This window comes from Excalfactoria chinensis, chromosome Z, assembly GCF_039878825.1.
Source record: "Excalfactoria chinensis isolate bCotChi1 chromosome Z, bCotChi1.hap2, whole genome shotgun sequence".
NCBI classification, from domain to species: domain Eukaryota; kingdom Metazoa; phylum Chordata; class Aves; order Galliformes; family Phasianidae; genus Excalfactoria; species Excalfactoria chinensis.
Genome location: NC_092857.1, coordinates 10,254,394 through 10,279,344, shown reverse-complemented (window position 1 = coordinate 10,279,344; position 24,951 = coordinate 10,254,394). Strand labels below are relative to the sequence as shown.

General features: G+C 43.2%; 3 protein-coding genes across 9 annotated transcripts in view; 1 reads left to right on the top strand and 2 right to left on the bottom strand.

Annotated features, from left to right (window-relative positions):
- Positions 1–316: 316 nt before the first annotated feature.
- Positions 317–4,655, bottom strand: BRIX1 (biogenesis of ribosomes BRX1). Its single transcript, XM_072359200.1, has 10 exons — positions 4,323–4,655; positions 3,678–3,789; positions 2,995–3,038; positions 2,696–2,766; positions 2,274–2,323; positions 2,102–2,175; positions 1,956–2,006; positions 1,609–1,710; positions 997–1,125; positions 317–901 (listed from the first exon to the last, which is right to left on the bottom strand). The coding sequence occupies exons 1-10, from the start codon at positions 4,653–4,655 to the stop codon at positions 638–640; spliced, it is 1,230 nt and encodes a 409-aa protein (XP_072215301.1). The 3' UTR covers positions 317–637.
- Positions 4,654–10,585, top strand: RAD1 (RAD1 checkpoint DNA exonuclease). Its single transcript, XM_072359201.1, has 5 exons — positions 4,654–4,848; positions 6,531–6,639; positions 8,367–8,625; positions 9,593–9,691; positions 9,953–10,585. Exons 1-5 carry the CDS (start codon positions 4,654–4,656, stop codon positions 10,134–10,136), a joined length of 846 nt encoding a protein of 281 aa, XP_072215302.1. The 3' UTR covers positions 10,137–10,585.
- Positions 10,586–16,076: 5,491 nt separating this feature from the next.
- Positions 16,077–24,951, bottom strand: part of RAI14 (retinoic acid induced 14) — a 92,649-nt gene continuing 83,774 nt past the window's right edge. For 4 of the 7 annotated variants that reach the window (XM_072359891.1, XM_072359892.1, XM_072359893.1 and 1 more), the window contains 8 exons: positions 24,864–24,950; positions 24,151–24,228; positions 23,033–23,093; positions 22,568–22,686; positions 20,551–22,077; positions 19,618–19,767; positions 18,322–18,387; positions 16,077–18,067 (listed from right to left, as the gene is read on the bottom strand). In XM_072359891.1, the coding sequence (XP_072215992.1) occupies positions 17,990–18,067; positions 18,322–18,387; positions 19,618–19,767; positions 20,551–22,077; positions 22,568–22,686; positions 23,033–23,093; positions 24,151–24,228; positions 24,864–24,950 (2,166 nt within the window). In that variant the 3' untranslated portion in view covers positions 16,077–17,989. The remainder of the gene's footprint in view (positions 18,068–18,321; positions 18,388–19,617; positions 19,768–20,550; positions 22,078–22,567; positions 22,687–23,032; positions 23,094–24,150; positions 24,229–24,863; position 24,951) is intronic. The other 3 variants (XM_072359896.1, XM_072359897.1, XM_072359895.1) reach the window with 2 other exon arrangements.

The following is a 24,951-nucleotide window of genomic DNA, read 5'->3' as shown; positions in this document are numbered from 1 at the left end:
CTTCACCCCAGCAGATGTATTTCAGTCCTAAGTACCTAGACACAGTCCTAAGTACCTAGACACAGTCCTAAGTACCTAGACACAGAAGCTTTCATAGGCAAAGTGGCAAGTTTTCCACTGTTAATTTAAAAGAAGAACAATTAAGAAACCATTTCTCTTTGCATTTTCTAGGGACTGTGAGGGGAAAATTACTCAACTTCTCCAACAAGAAAATTCCTGTAGTTAAAACATCCCAAAGGATTACCTGCTGTTGTCAAGGACTAGCATAGCTGACTTGAATTCCCCTTAATGACAAGAACACCTGAGACAAACTAGGTACTTTTATTTCTTGTGTGTATTACAGGAAGTTATTTCCTGTATCTGAGCAAAGGCCAATTATCAAAAGCAAGGAATTCCAAATATTCCTATTCCACATCTCCCATTTTCATGTTTTTTAAAACCCAAAGACAATTAAAAAAAGCACAAATTCAATAAAGAAACTGATATTTATTTACTTAGAACTGAAATCCAGTTACTTTTACCAGTATAAAACAAGTATCCCCAATATTCTGTCAATATAGCTAAGAAATATTGATATTTAGTATAGCTACAGAAGACTAAAAGATGACTTTGGCATCTCCACCTGTAACTTCTCGGCTTATGCTTCAGTTCTGAAAAGCTTTTTCTGCCTCTTCCTCTGAATTTTGCGTGGTTTCCTTTTATCTTTTACAATTGGCTTTGACTCTGGTTTCACAAACTGTATTTCCACCGGCTTTTCTTCAGCTGGAGTTTCAAAGACCGCTTCAGTGGGATCCTCTTCAATAAGCATTTTACTCTCATTCTTCTTAATCCTTTGTACTTCTTTCACTTGATGTTTCTCCTTAAACTTAGCAGCTATTGACATTCTTATCAACCGTCGATGCTACGAAAATAAGGATTTAAAATGGAACATTTCAAATAAGCAAGATGCAAGAAACCAGATATTGTAACAACAGAAGAGAAGACAAGGCTCCTTACCATATTTGGGGACTGATAATGGGGATTCTCATACAGAGTTGGTCCTCCAAAGCTACCCTGGAAGATTTTTATGAGATTCAGGACAAAACGAGGCCCAATTTCTACTAGAGATGCATCCTCTTCTATTATCTGCAGTAAAAAAAATACTCTATTTCAAATTGATTGAATCAATGTATATGACCTCATAGGCACTTCATACTACAATATAAAACTCAAATCCAAGACACAACACCACTGAAGTTTATAAGCTGCACTTTTACAGACACCATTCTTTATGTTCTGTTAGGGTCAAGCAAGCATTTTAGAATACTACACATCTGTGAATTCCTCAGAAAGTAAACAGCAAGTGGAATAAAGGAGCAAGTGAAGTTAAAAGTCAAGTTAGTTAGTGAAGCTTAGGCTTTCACTACCCATTCCTCTTATTAAGAGACTCACAGAACCACAACTAACAGAGAGCAGGCAGAACTTGACAGAACTGAAACAAATTCCCTCCAGAGAAACAGGGAAAGGCACCTTCTAAAAATAATTATTCTTCTTGTTTTACTGTAATTGATGGATTTGATATAGTTACTCCATTGAGCACCACTGAAAGAGCTGAACAAGACCACTAACCTGGTAATTTCGAAACCAAATTCTCTTGTCTGTGACGGTGAATGTGAAAACATGATCTACAAAAGGCTGGCTTTTGGGATGATACTGCGGTGTACTAAATATCTGAAATGAAAAGCAGCACTTCTCAATAACTGTAGTTGTTAGGATATAAGCATTAATTTAAGTTACAAAGACTCTGATTCCAAGTTACATAAAATAAGCCTAAGGACAAGAGTCCCAGTGATTTTAAGAACAACCCTAATTCCTTGAGCATTTTCTGTAGACACTCAAGTGTATGATTTGTATGGGGGTACAAAAGGAGAAACTAAAATAACTTACAAAAGACGATGTCCACGCTACATACTGACCTGAATAAACAGCTCCTTCAGCAAGGCATAGTGTGGCTCCTTGTCAAAAGTCTACAATGGCAAAAATCACATTTTAGATACAAACTTAAATGCATGAGTAATGTAAAGAAAATATTTAATTATATGTTCATAAGAACTGTACTTACTGGATCAAAGGACAGAAGGGGCCGTGAGCCTCTTAAGCAGTTTCCTGTCATCTTCAATTCTGCCAGTGTGTGAACTTTTATTTTTTTATTAATAAAAAAAGACCATTTTATTACTTAGACAAAGTTAAGCAGACAAGAAAGTGTCTAAACATAGTAATATCAAACAACTTACTGTTCTGCACTAAGAATTTAGCTGATGGTCCCTGTGGAGTATTTGAAAGCCTGCAGAACAGAGACAGAAGAGAAGAAAAATCTTAAGAGCAGCCATGAACTTGTGTTGGGTATCTACAGTACACTGCAACGAATTATTTCTGCACTGAAGTAATCTCAGTCACTTTTATAGCAGCAGTGGGTTCCTTTAGGATACTTACGCATACTTGCTTTCTGAACAATTCTGTAAGAAGTTTTAATAAACTAGTCTGTGGAACCAACTACATGTTTTAAATCTGTACTACATACAGCAGAAGAGCAGTATTCTTTAGGACTCAACTAAGCACTATTTCAAGCAGCCTCACTATTACAGTAACGAACTTTAGGCAGAAGCATTGCCAGATATATATACAAGTGCAATTAACAAACACAGTATTTACTTACCACATATAAAGATCTTGTTTCTTTTTAGCTTCAAAGAAGATGCACTTATTGCAGTTTTTCATTTCACACACCTACACAAGACATATCAAAAGGGTTATTTGTACAGTCATGGAGACATCTTCAGAAATTTTCCATATTAATTTCTAATATCTTTTAACCAAAAGACAACTTTCCTTTGGCATCAGCACCTTTTCAGTGTCAATTTTCAGCTATGAAGTTACACAACTCTACAACTATGAAGCTGCTTTGAGCTTGGTTGCCTCTTGCTCACAGAAAATAAAAGTTAGAACCAGAATTACCTCATTAATTACAAACAACTTGTCTTTACGGTCCATTTTAGTATCTGGAAAACAAAAACAACATTGAGAAGGTCTCAACACCAAATCAAACATCAACATTTTTTAACAGTGTTTGCAAATGGAGTTTTTACTGGCTGTGAATGGAAGATCAACTATCAAGGGCTTTTTAGCCTTGTCATGCTATCACAGAATATCCTGAGCTGCAAAAGATCCACAAGGATTACGGAGTCCAACTCCTTGCTTCAATCCAATTGAAACTGGATAAGCCTAATTTGTTATCATGTATACTCAGAATTCTAGCATGTATCCTATGATGCTTTCCTGCACTCTAGAGATATTCAGACTACATTTTATATGTCCCATTATTCACAGTCAGTCAGTACCTACATGATTGTCCACACAGAGACTGTAAATTAACTCAACCACATGAACCCAGAACCAGGGAGTTCCACATCTGATTTACGCTGGTGACATAAAAATAATAAGAGGGACATAAAAATATTCCCACTAAAAATCTCCGATAACTTTACACAGCAGGATACTACAATGAAATGACATAATTAATGATGCACTAACAAAAGCACACTTACAGGACAAAAAACACAGGAGTAATCACCCAGAGAACATGAGGACATGAGTGGTTTGAGACTAACTAATGCACTAAAGATAATGCTCAGCCCTACCTGCTTTAGAATGAGGCATCAGCGTTCTTAAGTCCTGCATCAGGTGCCTTGTTCTGAAATTAATTCCACGAGAGGAGAAAATAAGCACCCGCTCCTTGTTCTTCCATTTACCCTAAAAACAGACAAAAACAGCAAGCAAGAACTTCAATTTTCTTTAAGTTTCTTACAACACAGCAACGACACCCGTTTGAACTGCAGTAACAGCAAAGCACAGCAAGAGCACTCACAGCAATCTCATCACCTGCACAGAACCTCTGTAAAGGACCGACTTTTTACATAACTGCTCACCGCGATGCTTCACGAGGTTCCCATGTGAAGGCCTTTCACTACAAAGGCCATATAAAACATCAAGAAACCCACAAACCGTGGATGTTCTAAAGAGCCGCCCCGCTCTGCCGGAGGACCCGAGCTCCGGACCGACACAGGAGCACGCTCCCTCCCGATGAACATGTGACGCGGGCTCAGGCCGCTGTGCGCTTCAGCGAGGAAAAGCGTCCTAGGACGCTGCTTTTGTTTGCAGAAACATTATAATTAGCCCAGAATCCGTCCTCATCACCCCGCACAGCGGCTGAGCTCCCATCGGCACCCCGACTCCCAGCGCCGCCCAGATCGGCCCCAGCACGCCACGCCGCACCGCGCCGCTACCTGAGAGACCGGTGCCGGGATGCTGTACTCCTGCGGGGCCGCTCCCTCCGGAGCCGCCTTAGCGGTCGCCTCGGGCCCAGCCGCAGCCCTCTTTGCTCGCTTCTTCGGCCGCGCAGCAGCCGGCAACTCACGCTTCCTCTTGGTCGCCGCCATCTTAGGAACACCGCGCCGTGCGCAGCTCCCGCTTCCGTCCGCTCGCCGCGCCACCGGAAGTGCCGGCGCCGCTGGTAGCCGTGGCGTCAGGCCCCGCGTAGGCCCCGTCAGGCCTCGGTAGGCTCGGTCAGGTCCGGTAGGCCCGGTCAGGTCCGGTTCGGCTCCGCCGGAGCCTGCCATGCCTTTTTCTACGCAGTCGCCTGGCAGTAGCGAGCAGTATGTCCTGACGGCCAGCCTGGACAACGCCCGCAATTTGTCCAGCCTCCTCAGGGCCGTCCACTTCCAGGATCATGCCACTTGCTTCGCCACAGCCAACGGCCTTCGGGTGACCGTGGAGGATGCCAAATGCATTCAGGCCAATGCTTTTATCCAGGTAGGGTCTAGAGGCTGAGCTGCTTCCAGTGAGTCCCCGGTTAACGGTGAGAAGGGGCTGGCAGCAGCATTAGGGACTTGACGGAGACTTAAGTGATGTGGTAGAGTTGGTGTACAGATTACCTGTGGGGAAGGGGGAGCTTTAGTAAAGTCATACAGTAGTTGCAGAAGCTGATGTGAGGAAGATGCAGTGATCAGAATGTGGCCATGAATAGAATTGTATAGCGGTTGGGAATTGTCACCTATTGCCAGATCCTGCCGTGGACGGATCATAAAATCATTCATGTTGGAAAAGACCTTGATGGGATGAGAGGCAATGGCATCAGGTTGTCCCAGGGGAGGTTCGTGTTGTACATAAGGAAAAACTTATTCTCAGAATGAGTGGAAGGTGTTGGAACAGACTACCCAGGGAAGTGCAGTTGTCGTCCCTGGAGGTGTTCCAGAAACGAGGAGATGCAGCACTGAAGGACATGGTTTATGGAGTATGGTGGGGATGGGCTGATGGTTGGACTGGATGATCTCAGCAGTCTTTTCCAACTTTCATGTTTCTATGCAAAGTCCAGCCATCAACCCGACCTCCTCATTCTCATCATTAACCCAGGTCTCCTAATACCACGTCCACATGTTTTTTAAGCACCTCCACCACTGCCCCAAGCAGCCTGTTCCAATGCTTGATCACCTTCTTCAGAACGAGATATCCAATCTATGCCTCTCCTGGCACAACTTCATATCATTTCCTTGTACCTTATCACTTGTACCTAAGAAAACAGACAAATCCCTCCATTACTGTGATTATGTTTTAGGTAGTTATAAGCAAATGAAGAGATCTCCCCTCAGTTTCCTTTTCTGCAGACTAAACAGCTCCAATTTCCTCAGCCACTCCTCATAAGTCTTGTTTTCTAGACTCCTCAGCAGCCTTATTGTTCTTCTCGGCAGAGGCTTGAGTTGTCGCAGGGCTGAAAGACCGAACTCAGTGACTAGCTTATTCATACATGCTTGCATCGTTTAAAGTATTGGCACCTGCTAAGCCAGCGGTTCCTTGTGGCCACGCCGTTACTGGATGTACAAGTGGGTTCCTCTGAGAGTGTTGAGCTCTTAGGTGAATTCACCATGCCTGCTGCTCAGTATGTTACTGGGAATCAGATGCTTTGTGGTAGCTACCAGAAGAGAGTATTGGAAAAAAGAAAAGAAAGAAAAGAAAAGAAAAGAAAAGAAAAGAAAAGAAAAGAAAAGAAAAGAAAAGAAAAGAAAAGAAAAGAAAAGAAAAGAAAAGAAAAGAAAAAAGAAAAAGGAGTTATTTGAGCAGCTTTTGAAAGAAAGTCCATCCTGTCAGTCTCACCTCTGTGTGAGGAAAGATCATGGAGAGATCCTCCTGGAAGCTAAGCTAAGGCACATGGAAGGCAGGCAGGTGAATGCAGGCAGCTGTAGGCTTTAATGCTCATAGTTTGTCTCAGTTTGCAGTAAATAAGTGTTAATATGTTCTTGATTATACATTACTACATTGTTTAAAGTGTGTTGATTTATTGTACTGTATTTTGAGGATGAAGACTGATTTTTTTTCAGTGCTTACTGTGTTACTTGTAGAAAATACTGTTTTACACCAGTCTCTGAAAATGTAAGACACAAGTAAGCTGTGAAGTAATCGGACAAGCTTCACTGTTTTCATCTCTTTCTTTCCCAAAGGCAGAGATTTTTCAAGAGTTTCATGTTCAGGAAGAGTCAGTGGTGTTCCGAATCAATTTGGCAGTTCTTCTTGACTGCTTGACCATTTTTGGAGCCGGTTCTTTGCCAGGTACAGTGTATATATATACATATATATTGACCATGTGTATGTATAACCTGTAATCACACGGTGAAACCTGTGCTTATCCACAGATGGCTATCCAGTCTTAGCAAAACTTCTGACTTCTTCACCTCAAGCTCTTCCAAGGGTGGAAGCTCTCATCCTTAAGCAGGTTCCATTGCAATTTAGAACTTGCTGAACATTCTGAACATGCTGAAGTGTCCCATTGCTGTGAACCACAGCAGAAGTCATCACATTGAGAGAGAATACAGATACAGCTTGAAATTTCTTAAAATTAAAAATTGTGTTTCAACTCTGTAGCAAATGCGCTCTGTTTTCTATTGTTTCTATGGCTTGTGCAACCCTGGAATATCCAGAAGCCTAAAAAAGATTAAGTGAGTTAGGAAATGTTCTGGCATAGATTTACTAGGCTTGAAAAGTCCTACAGCAGTTCCTGGTAGGACCATCCGTTTGTTATGCTCTTGCTCCCAAATCAGTAGGTGTTGTGTGGCACCCTCTGTTCACTCCCCTCTTCCTGATACCCCTGTGTGGTTTGTGGATATTTATCTCCAGTGTGCAGATGAGGTGCTGAGGCAGATTACTTTCCTAAGGTCTCACAAGAAATCTGTCTGAATTGGGTAGCACTTCAGGTACTGTAAGTAAACTGTCTCAGCCTCAGTGCAGGCTGCTTGTGTGAACAGAGCACTTCTGAACTTGTTGATCAAATATGCAAATTACAAAATCCAAATGTTAGACCCTGGCACAAGGGGTTAACACTCCAAACTTGCACACCATAAGGAAAAAGTGCTTTACAGATATAGGCCAAACTAATACATAATCAATAATCTCCCCCTGAGTTTGGTTACATATTCATTATATTCCCCTCAACACTATTGGCAAAAACAGTTTCCCCCCCCCTCTCTCCATCCAGAGGGATGAAGATTCCTCTCCTGCTGTGACAGCTCCTGTTTTATTCTGGTGTTAGCCCCTGCACATCGGTGGCATCTTGCCCTGTGAATATCTAATCACCTCTATGCCAGCTGTCTTCGGGCTGCTCCCAAACTCCTATCTTTATGGCCTTCTTCCCCTTGTTTTCCCAGACTTAGTGTCTGCAATTCCCCTTTTCTCTGTCTCCCTTTACATAAACTATCTGTAACTACCGTTTGCCTCAGTTTCTGTGAGATCCCCGTTCTCTCTCAGTAGCAAAGTGTTCCCTTTTATTATGGGGTCCTTTTCGCTCTTCAGCACAAATGGTGAATTATATTCCTTTGAAAAAAAAAAAAAAAAGCAGGGGAATTTTATTTCCTGGGAGTATTTTTTCTTCTGCTTACTTAAAGAGTGTTCAAAAAGAAGTTTTCACAAGCAAAGATAGTTACAAAGATAGTTAGCTTAGCTGCATGGTCCTACAGGATGCACTGTATATTCATATGGAGTAGTGTGAAAGGATGTGGGCTTTCTCATGCTGCTTTACCACTGGAGCTATGTGTTGAACTCCAGATTTCTCTGCTCTTACTGCTGTGACTCTGAACTAAAGACCTAAACCTGAACTGCACTGTGATTTTAGTAAGCTAAACATCAGATGTTTAAGAAAAAGAGATACACGACCATAGTGCGAGCTCAGCTGTGTTAAGTTTTGTTTGGTTGTGCTGTATGACAGGAAAACCTGAATTTCCTGAAGTGATCAGATGCCGCAGTGAACATTCTCTGAACAACATGTATTTCACGCTCCTTTTCAGGAACATCAACAGCTCTTCGGATGTGTTATCGTGGTTATGGCTATCCCTTGATGTTGTTCTTAGAAGAAGGGGGAGTAGTGACAGTGTGCAGAATTAATACTCAAGAACCTGAGGACTTGTTAGACTTTAATTTCTGCAGCACCAATGTCATCAATAAAATTATCCTGCAGTCTGAAGGGCTACGAGAAGCATTTTCTGAACTCGATATGACCAGTGAAGTTCTGCAGATTACCATGTCACCAGATAAACCATATTTCAGGTACTAGAAACTATGTTTTCAACTTAAATGTTCCTGTTCATCCTGTTTGCTCTTCCTGAATTTTATAGAGTGAAGAGGAGGGAGCTCTTACAGAGAATTAGTTCGAGTAGAAATGTACTGAGTATAGCAAATCATAGTATATAATCTCATTAACATAGTAAGGAATACATTGACAGCCTGGTAAAAATGATTCTAATGGTCACAATTAAGCATGTTTAGTTAAATAATATGGAACAATTGATAGTGTTTTGTGAAATAGCTGCAGTGATACGCAAGCTGACTTGTTCTGACAGATTTTGAGAAGAAGCCCTTAGGAGAATTAGAGTCTGGGGGTGTTGGTTGATGAAAGACTCGACATGAGCCGGCAATGTGTGCTTGGAGCCCAGAAGGCCAACTGCATCCTGGGTTGCATTGTGAGAAGTGTGACCAGTGGGTAAAGGAAGGTGATTCTGCCCCTCTGCTGTGCTCCTGTGAGACCCCACCTGGAGTACTGCATCCAGTTCTCGGGCCCTCAACACAAGTCGGACATGCACCTCCCCTACAGGGATTGGCTGAGAGAGCTGGGACTCTTCAGCCTGAAGAAGAGAAGTCTCTGGCAGGACCTTATAGAGGCCTTCCAGTACCTGAAGGGGTCTATGCGGAAGTTGGGAAGGGACTTTCTATACAGTGTGTAGCAACAGGATGAGTGAAAGTGCCTTTAAACTGGCAGAGGGTAGATTTAGATTAGATATTAAGAAGAAATCATTTACTGTGAAGCTGGAACAAGCTGCCCAGAGAAGTTGTGGATGTCTCCCTCCCTGGAAGCATTCAGAGCCAGGCTGGATGGAGCTGTGAGCATCCTGGTCTAGTGGGAGGTATCCCTGCCTGTAGCAGAAGGGTTGGAACTAGATCCCAGTCAACTCTGTGATTCTGTGATTTTTTTGTAGCTGCTGTCAGTTGCTACGGGATGGTGCCTTTTCTCTTGCAGGTTATCCACTTTTGGAAATGCGGGAAGTGCACATCTGGACTATCCCAAGGATTCAGATTTAATGGAAGCTTTCCACTGTAACCAAACCCAGACAAACAGGTCAGTAAGTCCATGATCAGTGCACTCTGCAGCAGCTCATTCATTCATTATAGAAAGTAAAAAAAGCTGATGTTGAGTTACTCTAGTAAAATTCTTTGTCTAAGCTAAGTGGTAGCAGTATCTATCTGATGAAGCCACCACGAAGAGATTAACGCAGTGTGTTGCTGATTATTTTGTAGTTGTCCTGATGAGTTTTGTTGGGGATAGCATTTCAGCTACTCCTTATGTGCTCTTTTTGAACACCTTTTTTCTCCCCTACAGGTACAAGATTTCTTTGCTTAAACCATCTACAAAGGCACTGGCTTTGTCTTGTAAAGTCTCAATTCGAACAGATAACCGAGGATTCCTTTCACTGCAGTATATGATCAGGAATGAAGATGGACAGATCTGTTTTGTAGAGTACTATTGTTGCCCCAATGAGGAAATCACTGAAGCAGAATTGTAGCTGCATATTCTGATTCTGGTGTCTGTATTATATTTATGAATATGTGAAGTGTTGTATGTTTATAATACTGATTGAAATCTGTAAACAGAGATAGAGTTGGTAATACTATTATGTATTGGTTTTTTTACAGCTGTGGGATTAAAAATAGTCTTCTTTCGTAAATTCCCCTGCCACTGTTTCTCAGCCTTGACACAGAAAAGAAGCAGAAAGTAGCACTAATCTCCAGAAGCCACAGACACCACACACAGTGAAGTTGTCTTATTGTAATACGCTGTTGTCATTTACAGCATTGTCCAAGCATTTTTGTTTGCGTTTTGGCTTTTGTTTTGGTCTTGTTCTATGCAACGACATTCAGGGGAGTGTGAGCCCTAGCTGTATGTTAAGCAGCCAGTTAACTTCCAGTCACCAAATTTGCCTTGAAAGAGAACGACATTCTCAGTTTCATTTCATAATAGCAGTGGGTGCCTTCTTTTTTCAAACAGTGACATGGTGTTTTGGTGAAACCAATGGGCTTCTCATCGTAGAATCATAGAATCACTTGGGTTGGAAGGGACCTCAAGGATCATCAAGTTCCAACCCCCCGCCACAGCCAAGGTTATCAACTGCTAGATCAAGTACCAGAGCAGATTGCCCAGGGTACCAGTTTGAAGATGGGGCCCTTGGGGACACCATTCATCACCTGCCTCCACTTGCATGTAGAGCCATTGACCGCAACCCTCTGTCGCCTTCCAACCAGTTCCTTACCTATTACACTGAATAGGCCGCCCTTCAAATCCATGTATCTCTAAGCCAAAAGATAAGGATGCAGTGGGATGCTGCTGCTAGAGCTCTTAGTAGGACTCACTGCAGAGGCAATGTGACCCACACTGGGGGCTGCTGTTCCCAGCCACCTGTCTTGGCACCTGCAAAACAGGGAGGGGCCCTGAGCCATGGTGGGACAGGAGCTCTGGGGATGCTCTGGGCCAGGCATGTTCAGCCTGCAGGCCTCATGCAGCCCGACACAGCTGGCACTGCAGCCTGGCTCTTGCCCTATAAATACAGTAATATAAAAAGGTTATATAATAGGGCCTTCCCAGAGCCCTCTCTTTTGGCCTGTCCTCACAGTGGAGGAGCTCCAGCCTGCTCATCATGTTTGTGGCCCTCTTCTGGACCTGCTCCAACAGCTCCATGTCTTTGTGTTGCAGTTGCCAGATCTGGATGCAGTGCTCCACAGTACTACACAGAAGTGTGAGCAAAGCAGAGGAGGACAGTCACCTCCCTGTCCCTGCTGGCCACTTCTCTTCCGATGCAGTCAAGGATACCATTGGCCTCTGGGGCTGCCAGTGGGCACTGCTGGCTCATGTTGTATTTTAATCCAACCAGAACTCAGGTCCTTTTCAATAGGGCTGCTCTCAAGGAGTTCTTTCAGTTTGCATACACATCTGGGATTACTTTGACCCAAGGTGCAAAACCTTGCATTCTGTTGAACCTCGTTGGTTTCACAGGGGCCCGCCTTTTAGGTTGATGAAGGTCCCTCTGGATGGCATCCTTTCCTTCTGCTGTATCAGCTGCCCCCCCCAGCTTGGTGCCATCAGCAAACCTGCTGAGGTTATACTCAGCTGGGATGTGTGTCCTGTGCCGGGTGTGTGCAGCCACAGTGTGGCAGTCGCTGTGGTCACAGTGTTCTATCCCTTCTCTCCCAGAGGTGCTGGCAGCAGCCCCATCTCCTTGTCACGAGGATGCATTTGTCTGACTCCATGCTGCAGCCCTGTGTGTGCAGTCCTAAGCACTCAAAATTCCACCATACGCTGCACTAGCTTGTAATCCTAGAGCATGCACAGGGATAGCATCTGAATTCATTTTAGAGCCTTCTGTCCCCCTTCACTGCCTTTGGTATTGTCCCCTGCAGGCACCAGAATGCTCACAGTGAAACACAGATGCAGTGCATGCTGACAGGGTTGTGCTGCTCCGTTATTATCTGTGCTGCATTTCCTCACCATCCCTATGGATCCCTAAGGAAATGCAGAACCTTGCAAGCCATCATCCCCAGGAGACATAAGAGATACAGGTCCTGGTTTGGCCTAATTATTGTTGTCTCATTTGTGTGAATGTGCAACTTGGGAGGAAGGCGGCATATGCACAACCTCCTCTTCCAGATGACTCACATCTCCATCCGAGTTCTGCATTCACTGCCCCATCCTACAGTGCTTTGGCACAGGACTCCATGAAGAAAGCTACACTGGGGATTTTCCAGCCGTTCTATGATTCTCCTTCTGTGACAGTGATGGCATTGGTGGGCAGGAAAAGGCGATGGATGTCATCTTGGGCTTTTGCAAAGCCTTTGACACGGTCCCTCGCCACATCGTTCTCTCTAAATTGGAGAGGTGTGGATTTGAAGGATGGACTGTTTGGTGTCCAGGAATCAGCTGGATGGATGCAGCCACAGGGTTGTGACAGTGGTTCTGTGTCAGGGTGGAGGCTGGTCCCTCACAAGTGCTGTCCCTCAGGGGTTGGTCTTGGGATCGGTGCTCTTCAGCATCTTCATCGATGACACAGATGATGGCATCGATGCACCCTCAGCGAGTCTGCAGATGACACCAAGCTGAGCGGTGCAGTCAATACACTGGAAGAGAAGCCACCCAGAGGGAGCTGGACAGGCTGGAGAAGTGAGTCCATGTGAACCTGATGTTCAACAAGGCCAGGTGCAGGACGCTGCACTTGGGTTGGTTAAAGCTCCTGATGAAGAACTTAGCAGCCTCCTGCTCCCAGCTCAGATTGGACAGTGGGCTGGTCCAAAAATGAGCAAGGTAGCAGAAAGCAGAAGTCATTTTACTACATAAGTACCAATAGACTATAGTGCTCTTATAAGACAACAGAAGCAGCATGCTGCAATACTTCTGCTTGCTTGAAGAGCAGCAGGCTCCCAAGCAGATAGTTTTCTTCTAACAATTTGCACACAATCTCTGTAGTCCAAGACCAGAGGAGTGAACATTTAGTGCTCCCCCTGGGTCTGTGCTGACGGCCCAGGTCAGGCTGTGCCCACCCATGCTGATGCTCCCTGGCAGGGAAGGCAGCAGGTGCTGCAAGGTTGTGGTTTCCACTGCTGGCAGCTCAATTGCAGAATGCTGGGTTGCCTGTACAGAGGAAAGCACTGACCTGGAGCTGTCCCGGAGGAGCTAAGGATGCTTTTACCTTTTTCATAGCACTGAGGAGTGCATTCCTTGCAAGCAGCCACAATCCAGGAGTGCCCCAGTGATTCCAGGCAAGCAGTGCTGCCCATTGCTGCCTGTGGGATGGGCTGGACTGTGCTGTTGGAGGCCCCTTCTCCCTGATGCAGGCTATGCCCTGGTGCTGCAGAGATAAGACGCAGTGTGCCAAGCTGCAGAGTCTGCTGCTCCAAACCCAGGCAGGATGGCAGTGGGAAGAGCCCTGACACAGCCTGGGCTCTTACTGTGGTGGCTGAGCCATGGCCACGCTCCTTGGGGCAGCCAGGCACAGGTTAATGCCAGGACACTCTGCAGCTGAAGTCCTGGGTGGTAGCACTGAGCCAACAAGGAGAGGGAGAGAGAGAGACTCACTCCCATACCCTCCAGCAGGTTTAAAACCACTGCAGGTGCCTTGCAGCCTCTGTCTGTTACTGCAGGGCTTCCAGGATCCACTCCTGTCCCTTCTAAAGGACATTGGCAACCCCACTGCCTTCCCCACACTGCAGCCTCCCAGCTGACACCCAGCGCTGCAGCATCCCTGCAGCTGTGTCATGCCCAGCCCTGCACCGTCTGGCCAGTAGTGCCAAGTCCAGCTGCTTTTGGAGCTTTTGGAGCCATGCTGCTAAAACCCAGAGGAGCTGTTTCTGGGGTTGAGGGCAGCCCAGACCTCTGTGTTTCACGCCTTCTGTCCCCACAGCTCTCCAGCTGAATGGAGTTTAGCAGTGAAGGTACGCTGCTTTTATCTTTGTCTCTACCCTATGGTTTTTGTTAGGAAAATGCAGCTTAATCCAGCGCTGTTCGTGCTTCAGGGATACAAAAGCAGACAAACATTTTTGGACCGGGCTTTGGCACATGCAAGGCACTTGCCGTGGTAGGGCACGACGTGCAAGAGGAGCACTCGGGCTGCAAGCCCAGCCACCACCGGGGAGCGCTTTGGTTCAGCTCGAAGGGCAGAGCAGCCACGTGGCAGCAGCAGCCTGCGGCCCAGCACAGCTGTGGATGTGGGTGCTGCTCGCCTCCCAGCGCGGCCAGTCAGGCACCAGCCCACAGCGCTGCTCCCAGCAGCAGAGCTCCTGGAGCCGATGAGGTCAGCGAGCCGTGCCTGTTTCCAATCTCCAGCTTCTGGTAGGAGGCGCCATTACCAACCGTCTGAGCATTTCAGGCTGGCGGAAAGCACAGGAGGAGGGCCAGCACCAGGAACCCGGACACAGCAGCATTCAAGGTTTTAAAATCATGGACTGAAAAATCGATGATTGTGTAAATATCCGTGTTAAACTCACCGAACGGGTCCGACAGAGCAGCCAAAGGCCTGTAAACCACGATGTGTTGCCTTAAAATGCTTCAGGAATGACACCCTGTATCGCAGGCATGCTGTGCTCTCCTGAAGCCAGTGCTGGGACCGTGGACTTGGCATTTCCAGCACTAAATGCACAAACCTGGACCACAAAGGGGCAAACCTGATGTCAGTGAGATGCTGTTCCAGGATCCCATCACTGGGTCCCATGGTATCACAGCTCAGGAGAACGTGGCTCTTTACAGCTACCTGACAAAGCGCTCCACTTGCCAGCGACAGTCTGCCAGCAGGAGCTTTCTGCAGTTACAAGCACTGCATGTTAAACGTCCTCAAACAGGGGAAGCTTATTAAATCACGGCTCTGAATCCCTTTTAGCTGCAGTTTACCACTGCGTGTAGTTCTAAGAATGGTATTAACAATCATTTTCATAAAAAGAGAGTTTAGTTGTGACTGTCCTGAGAAGAAACAAAAAGTGCAGTTACAGTCTGTGCTGGTATCTCTTACTTATTTCCAACAGGATCGGTGACAGATTCAAACAGGGGAGGGGGCAGGCAAAAGAAAACTATCCGGGACATTCACTTCTATGAAGTGTTCTGCTAGGATCTGCCGTGAGCTGACCCACATTGAGAGAACAAGACCAAGAAAAGTTTCAAGGCAATCAAACTCTGGACCCGTTGCTTGCAGAGCACTTTTACTGATCCCTGTGGCAGATCAAAACCAGAGCACACAGAGGATTTATGCCACTGACCTGGCTTCAAACCTTACACCAGTTCGTATTTGTTTGGAAAATAGTAGTTTTATGCTTGTCTGCAGGATTTGTGCTGGGTTACATCACGTCTGTCTGTGCTGCTGCTTTGTGCCCAACACACAGCTCCTGCAGGAGCTTTCCCACCTGCTCCTTCAACACGCTGCACGATGACCCGCAGTGCGGCTGCTGGGCTGCCAGCAGTGACAGGCAGCTGAAGGCACCAGAGCTGCTCCTGCTCCTGTCCCACACCAGGAGGTGTGATCTTAGGAATCCAGCAGCAATCAGAAATGAAATCATTAATACACAATGTGAAATGACTCAAAATCTGGCCCTCCAGGTGATCTCACCGTACTTAATCTGCACACCAGTCTATCAGCACCCTTGTTCAAAGAAAATACACTACTGAGAAGCGTAGAGAGATTTTGTACATAGGTAAAAGAACTGTATTAGTTAAACAGGATATGCCTGTGAGAAAGAGCTCTGAGCCTATCGACCCAAGGCACGGTCTGCCAAACTGTCTGTACAGGGCTTGGAGTGGATTCTGCTCCACCCAACAGCTCAGAGTTAGCTGCAAAGTTACAGATTCAGGGGGTACATCTGACAATCATTTACACATAGAATATAGGACACATTCGTACTACAGGAAAGCAGCGACTGTAGCAAAATTTCCCTTAATTAAAGAAAAGCAGCTGAAGTCACAAAAGGAACCGGGATGGAAAAAAAATTGGAAATAGTTTATTTGCTGCATAAGGAAAGTTCTTGTAAATTACATGTAAAGAAACTTGCTATGCTGTAGTGTATAATTTTCAGTATTCCACAAAGATAATTGTAATAAATATACAAACCAAAACAAGGTAGAAGACTAAAACCCACCAGGCAACCTACAAAATGGTTCGCCGAGTTGTATGCTTTGCAGCAGTAGCATGCTTACAATTCCGCTGTTCATTCTCAAGTGCTGCAGCAAAATTCTTTTCACATTTCTTTGGAGCATTTTCAAACCACCTAACTAGAAAATACTGTCCAAAACAAGCAGGCACTAGTTAAACCACCCAAGAAAAGTAACACCAAGGTCTAACTGATGTAAAAGCTCATTTTGCTTGTTAATTTGTTTTAAAAATCCAATTCAGTTTTGCCAGGGTTAAGAATTACCTGATATAAGTGCACTATAAGCCCAGCCAGCCTCTGGCACCGCTGGCTCTTGTCCTGTTATGACTCTATATTAACTCCACAGGTCATACAGCTCTGGAGATTTCTCTAGTAGAGATGCATCCACTAGCAGGGAGAAAACACTCAGCACAGTGAAGCTGCACGATCGGTCAAACGGCACCTCAAACGCAGGGTGTGCTTAGAAAATGTCTTCCATCATTTCATACGAAACCACACTGGGCACTTTTTATTTGACTTCTAAATCTGGAAGTGCTGACAAAAGCATTCTTGCTGCCCCTGGCCTCTAGAAACATCATACAGGGGTTTCTGAGGAAATCTTTTGGAGTTCTCCGCCTATCATTTACTTGTTACCACACCAGGCTGAACTGCATTCTATACCTCACTGCTCTGGACCACGCTGACAGACAGGTCGGTTATTCTGTATGGATCTTGTTCAAACTGAGAACTCTTCTCTGTGCTTCGCTATGACTGAATACTTGGGGGTATAAAAAGAAATTCTAATACACAATTACCTAAAAATATTTGTTAATAAGCTTAATGCAAATATTACGTAGAAAAAATGGTTTAGTTACAAAAAAATTAATTAGAGGGCCAATAAAAATAGACTGAAGAGAAGATCTTTACAAAAGTGAGGTTAGGAAGTACGAGGCATTAATATTCACTGTAAACATCCTGTGTTCACTAGAATCCCTTGTCTAAAGTATATGTTCTGGTTTTGTTCCTGAGCTTCACGGCCAACGCTTGCATAGATAGCTAAACCTATTATAATTAGTTGTTTGTACAGACAACTTCAATAAACTACTTATTTTACCTTTCGGAATAGTTTTAGTTCAAGGAAATTATGAAGCATGGTAGGACTTTTGAGTACTCAGTGCATTGGATGGGTTGGGACAGCCACGTTACGGTGTGCTAGTCTTAAATAAAATTAGGTTACTAAGTAGAGCTGTTGGATGTTCTGGTTCACCATAAAGATCTACTTCTGCTCGCTGCTGCAAGGCTCACTTCTGCTCCGCCAGAGACTGCATGTGGCAAAATGTCTGGAATCTAAGTGCTGCACCATCAAGCAAGTAAAATATCCCCATTAACAAGATGCAGCTTATACACAGTGCAGGAGTCCTTATGGAGAATTTCACCATTATCCAGGTGACATGAGAGCTTGCCTCCAGATTAACCTCCCTCTTGGAGGAAGCTAGAAAGTACTTTCAGAGTAAACATGACATGGAGTGGCCTAAGTCTGAAGAACATACTTGCATTTTGGATATGAAAAGCAGGCATGTGTTTAGTTACTGCTAATTCAGATGCACATGGAAAGTAGTAGAGACAGACAAACAAATCCACCTCGCAAACAACACAACAACAAAAAAGCAGCAAATTGCCAATTTTAAGTCTTACTTTAAGGCAAATCTAGATAAACACCCATAACAGCATTAATAGAAATGGGGAGATTTGCTTTTTTTGTTTACTTCTTCTGCGATTGGCTTTTGCACATGGATAAAATTTGTTTAAGCACCTTCTGGACATCTTCATCCATTTGACCCTGGACAAGGGAAGAAAAGAAGAAAAGATGATGGAATGGAAATATTTCATGGATCCTTAGAGCGATTTGCAAACTATTTCTCAGGTAATTACATCAATTTCCCAAAAGACAGCAGTGACACATCTGTGCTTAAGCAGTCAAATGCTTGGGGCAGTACATCTTTAATATAGCCTGCAGTGTTCTTAATAGTTCTACGGCAGAAACATCTGGCACTAAAATACCAACACGGCGTAACCAGCAACACCAAGCCTTACCTGCACAGCATAGAGAAGATGCATCCTGTAAACTGACACTGTTTCCTGATGTTGTTTCTTTGTTTCCTAGAAAATAGTTAAGCAGAAAGTCACAGAGCATTCAGAATGGCTGAATTCAGAAATCCCCACTCAGATGTATGGAACTATGCAAAAAATATAGGTGATCATCTAATGTGAGCGTAGAAAACCATCTCAAAAGCTCTTCTGTGCTGACAATTGCCCCAAACATCATTTGCTGGGAGACAGTCCACGGAAATGCTGTCATCGTACCTGCCTCATACTGTACCAACCAGAAGGTGGTAAGATGGTATCAGTGTTAAGAATCACTGATGTAAAGATGTGAAACGAGAACGTACTCTGTTTATAAGTTTATCAGAAAACAAAGCAGAGGAGAGATGACAATATTCTGACAAACCAACCCTTGGCTGTGATGGAGTCTTTTCCTAATGTCAGTACCCTCCTGTCAGCAAATGCCTTCCTGGGGAAAGAGATACTTCCAAATGTCTTAATCCATTAAATCCTGTTAACTACTATAAGTTCAAACAGGGAAATCCAGCCTTCTTTGTCATGATAAGACTAACACATACCAGAAGCGGTCTTTCCAAATAAATGTTTGGACAGATGCTGTTGGGAAAGCCAGTGGAAGAGAAGGGACAAATGCTTCTGTCCTGTTTTAAATCCTACCCACTCCCCTAACACACTGTGCATCAGCACTTCACACCATTTTCCTGGCCCTTGAACAACAGGAAATGAAGGCTCTTTACAGACATGACCTGACTGGAACAAGAGACACCCACAGACCTTTACAGTGATAGGATGCTATCTACCTACTAGCTATCTACTTCATTATTACTCCCCACTGCAAGGGATTTCTTTTATTTTTTCCTGGACTAATGGACACATTAATTCCTCCATCTGCCTGCTTTTCTTCCTGAAAAGCCAGGAATACCTTCTTCTCATCTCCTCTAAAATGAATGATAACGCTACTTTGGATGGGTAAGCTCTTAGAAATAGTAGTTATGCCTCAGTCTGACTTAGAGGGCTGGGCCTTGTGTGCACAGATGAGTACAATCTTAAAACTCTCTGTGCATTTTAGAAAACAAGCTGTGCTTCCTTATAAACAGATGTGGTCTCGCTTGATTTGAAGCTTCACACTTTCAGGGATTATTTCCTTCCAAGAAGTCAAACTTATTTTAGCTTAAAAATGAAAATAATAAGATTTCAGTTATTTCAGAATGGTGTGCACATCTACAGAGAGCTGAGAGTGAGGGTGGGATTAGGAATTATCACACTTACAGTCAGTTGGTTTTGCAGCTGCTTCACTTGTTGCTGTAACGCCTCCAGCTGCTGGCTTTGTCTTTTGGGGGCACTGGTTGAGTATGAAAGCTGAGAAAGGCTGTTCAAAGCTTCTTTTAATTTGCTGACTTCCTTGGACATTTCATTGATCTAGAAAGGCAGAAAAGAGGTTTTCATTACATGCTTAAATGCACACTATATTCTCATTAATCTTATTCTGTCAGATATTTGGGACATAAACTGAAAGAGCTGGGGAAAGGCGAAAACTCAGTGGACAAACAAGGACATTGTGTAAGCAAAGAATTATAACACTTCTCTGCTTCACTCACAGAAGTCATTCAAAATGTATGTACTGCCCTGGAACCTGAGCATTATTTACAAAGGCTGTATTTACCACCTTAGCAGATGTTGCTTTTAAACAGAAGACAGCAACATGCAAAGAGACAGGCTATCCACAGCTTGCGAAACACAAATCTTTTCATAAACAAATGTTTACAGATGCAGTGGTTGCAAGGAAAAACAGTCATCATGTTGATAGAACCTGATACAAGTCAGGATTCAGGAAACTTAAAATAGTTAATTTCTGCTGTTTTTTTGTTATCTTGTGTTTCCTCATCTCCTCAGAAACCTCTTCTTGCTGCACATTATACTTCTTTGACTTCAGTTACATGAAAACTGCAAACCTAATCTGAAGAGAACTTCAAAGACATGAATTGAAATATGTGCATCTCTACAGGGATGGAGGGTAACTATAAAGTCAAAATATGTCCAAGAAAAACTCCTTTAGCTAAAATCTGAGGGGCAGTACTGTCAAAGTAGGGATTTTTTCTTCACTCTGTGACCGCTGACAGGGTTTATGGTAACTCATGACCCATGTGATATTTTGTAGTCTGAATTCATGTACCTTCTCCACCACTGCAGTCAATCACTAACCTTTTTATCTTTATCCTCTTCTAGCTTTGATGAGCTTTCAGAGTATCTTTTCATTTCTAGAAGATCTTCTTGAGCTTGACGATACTTTTGGTGAAGACCACTCACCTCCCGTTCCTTTGCTTCCAGCAGATTATGCATACCTTCTTTCTCTTCTTTCAAATGCAAAACTTCATTTCTCAGTTGCAAAACATCTAAGGACACATTTTCCTTCTCTTTGATCACATCCTTCAGTTTCGATGACAAAACACTAACTTCACCTTCTAATGAAGACTGGAGCTTTTCATATGCAGCCCTGGGTACCATTGCTTCATTAATTGCAGCTTTTTCTTCTAATAATTCCTTCTGTAGATTTCTTACTTCACTTTCCTTGTTGGTAAGTAACTCTTTGAGCTCATTTATTTCTTCTTCCATTTCCTTTACAGTATTTCTAAGTGCGTTCATCACCTGCTGGTGTTCAGCAATTGGCAATGAGTTTTGTTTCTGAGTGTCTAACAGCTGTTTTAGTTCTTCTGCTTCATCTAATACTTTTACGTACTGGGTTTTCATTTCTAGTAACTCATTCTCTGCTTTGTATTTCAAAGAATTTGCTACTTCCATCAAACTCTCATGCTCATCTCTAGGTATGTAGTCTGCAGCTACATCATCTAGAGTCTTTCTTTTCCTGTAATCTTCAAGCTCTGCTTGCGCTTCTTTGTACAGCTGGGACAATTCACTAAGTTGCCTGTTGAGCTCATCTATCATTCTGTGCATTGCATCTTTCATTTCTCCGGATTCAGCACTAGACTCTAAATGTGTCTGATTTGTCAGCTTGTCCTGCAGCCTTTTAATTTCCTCTTGCCCTTCTTTGTACCTCTCAATCAACAGTGCTTTCTCCTGATTAATGTTATCAATAACTGAACAGTATGAATTCTTTAATTCCTCACATTCTTCCACAGTCAATTTGCTTGTAACATTCTGCTCTCTTTCTTCGAACTTTTTCTGTAGCTCTCTCACTTTCTCTTTTTGTCTTTCAGCTTCCTCCAAGGCTCTCTTCAGTTCTTGCCTAAGCATTTCAACTTCTTCACATGTAACCTTCAACTTACTCAGCTCAGAACAAGCTTCTTCACTTTCAGAGGAAACAAGACCCAGTTTCACTTGCTTCTGTACATTTAAAACCTCTTTCGCTGCCTCGTCATGCTTGTTTTGAGTTTCTTGGGTTTTCAGGCTAGGATCAGAGCCATTTTCTGAGATGTCTGTGTTATTTAAGTATGCTGCTTCTGGGACTCTAGACTGGACCTGAGCTTCTAAATGCTTTCTTTTGGTTTCAGAATTCTCCAGTTTCCTCTGTGCGTCCTTTAAATCCTCCTGGAGGTACTTTATTTTTATTTCACTGGGGCCTGTCAACTTTTCTTGAGACTGGGTGGCATTTAAGGTAGACTTCAGCTCCTGAGCTGAGAACTTGCTTTGCCTATCTGCTGTTTGATCAAACTCTCTTTGGGTTGAATGATAAGAATCTATAGTAGAATCCACATCTTTAGGTGTTCTTTCCTGTGCAAAAATAAATCCAAACAAATGCATGATTAAAACAAATACAGGCTGTTCTTTTTGTTTTCCCTTTTTTTATAACACAGTAAGCAAGGAATTCTTGCTGCACCCTACAGAGCGGGTAATTAAAACACAACAGAAGGAATCTTAGCTGGTCCCATTTAACCATCTACAGTGATGGATGGCAAAGGCAGTAATTAATAGCCTCTTCTGAAAGTCTGTATTGATCTCCACAGACTAATAAAGCTACACAAATTAGAATTCTGCTAACACGATTCTTATCAGTGTATTTTAGAATGCAATTAATGTAGTAAACAAAGGTAAAAGTGAGAAGATAAAAACGCTAATTCTAATCCTTCCAGAGCAGAGCACTTCCATGACCTTACCACCACAAGCTCTTTTCACCTTCACAGCACATCTCTTTGAATTGGTGAGGAGCTCTTTTTTCTGCTAAGAGACTGGCAGAGCATTACAATAGCACAAAATACCCTACCTGTAATTTGTCCTCGAGTTCCTTATTGTGTAATGTCAAAGAAGCGATTTTTGCTTGCATCAGCATGAGCAGATCTTGCTGTTCAGTTTCAGAACTCACATCCAACAAACTATCAGCACCTTTGGAGTGAAACAAAAAAAAGATCAAAAACTTTTAAAGGCTGCACTGATCCCAGAGACAGACGGTTACTCCGCACTTCAAATTTAACAGTTTGTTTCCATGGCCATTAAGTGCAGTGAACAAATGGACATCTCCCCCAAAATGCGTGAGGTGAACCAGTACAAGCAGGAAGTACCTGTGGGGATGTGGCAGTGAAATTATGAATGTGAATGTAACTCCAACACTTATTGGAGCCCACATTTGACGTGGAAAGGCACAGAGGATTTCTGACCAGATTTAATCTTTCCATGTAACTTCGAAACACTTAATTAAATATGAAAATAAGAATTAAGCTTTATCATATACCTGTGGTGCTGTCACTTAGTCTGTCTTTATTTTCTTGAAGCAAGGAGCTGAAGTCTTCCTGCTGAGACATCAAAAGAAAATACTTTCACAGAAAGCAGATAACAGTTGGACAGTTCACAGAAGATAAATACAGAAACCACAAATCTTGCTGGAAGAAACCTGTCACAGGGGATTTCTTTTGTTTCTGGGGTCCTGTTTAATTGTGGCAGATGGACAGTATTCATTAAATATTAATGACATTGGGTCAGCTGTCCCATAGATAGTTTGAATAGCTGCCGACCCTGAGATAAATGACTGCAATATACTGCAGTGTATGTAAATACAACAAGAAGAACATCAGACAGCACACATTCTAGTATTTGACTGATGACTTTCTGTGATGCGCCTCTGCTTTTTGCATCACATAATCTCGTGTACCTCACTGGTATTAGCTAATGAGCTCTCACACCATTAATACTTCCATAACCATATTCCTACGCACTTCACTAGTTTATGAATTATTTTATTTACATATTCAGTAAACACTGAAGTAATCCACATCTGCTCTGTAAAATTACATGGAAATATGAGGATTGCTCTGAAAGTAATGCCTCCCATTTCTTATGTTGACTGATGATGTCATGAAAGTGTGGGTGCAGAAAAGGTGTGTCACTGAATTCTTCCATAAGGAAAAAAGTGGTACGCACTGACATTCATTGGCACATAAACGTTTAGAGCCCAAACAGTGGATGTGAGCACAGTGAGGTGGTGGGTGGCACGCTGCAGCAGTGGGCTCAGTGACAGCGGGTCACATCCACTGGTGCAGACTTTTACGAGTGGGGCATGCAGGTGCTTGTTCACGGCTGGCAGACACACAGGTAATGGTGGTGACTGTGTTGAAAAACTGTTTTGTAGATGAGAATCCGTATACCGTGCTTTTTGTTACTGTTGTTGTTTCCACAGAAATAAGTAGAAGGCATTACCTTCAAAACAGCCCTTGTAGATTTGGATTCTTTCTCTTCCGAAAACTTAGCTAATTAATTCATGGACATTCTGCAGTCAACAAGATAAATTATTAAGGTAATACACTTTCTTCCCCCATACTTAGTAAGAACAAAGAACTTTGGTATCTTGCATACTTGGTCAGCAAAGAAGGCCTGTCCTTTTCCAGTCATAGGAGTTGAAGTTGATGAGCGTGGAGAGGACAAATCACTAAGCTGTAAAAGATTTTATATAAGTAAGTATATGCATGCATTTATAGCAATTACCCTCCAACATGTGCTACATGTAGAAATACACGTGTGCATGAACACTTTTCCTTGCATTCAAGAAAACTCTTAAAACTCTGGGTAAGTTTCAAAGAGCAGATTTAATTATTCAGTGCTCTTCTGAGCCAGTATAGCTTTTCCAGAGTAGCTGTTGTAACAGATAGAGATTTACTCTAAACCTAAATGTAAAGCTGTATTTTGATACCATATAAATATGTTTCAGTATTTTACTGTCCTTCGTAAATATGCATATAAAAATGTGGCTCTATGTGTACATAGATGTAAAAAATATAAAATCATTCACTTCTGCAACTCTACAAAACCACAAGACCTTTAACTACGGATGGAAGAAGCACCTGTACAGTAAAACTTGTACTGTTGTATTCCAGACCATTCAACATTGCGAGCAATTTTCTCAGTCAACCTAACCAACACATGTCTTCATCTTAATGTCAGGAGAAGCACTCACAATAAGAAGGTATATGCAGTAAGAGTGACATAGCAAATTCAGCCCACATTATTCACATAATGGTTAAAACACTCTTCATCCCCTAAAAGTATCTCAAGATCGGTCTTTTCTTTACCTGCATAGGACTGATAGGAGGAGGTGGGGCTTTGCGTTTTTTTGGAGTTCCACTTCTTTCTGAACTTAATTTAGAGCCTTGATCATGC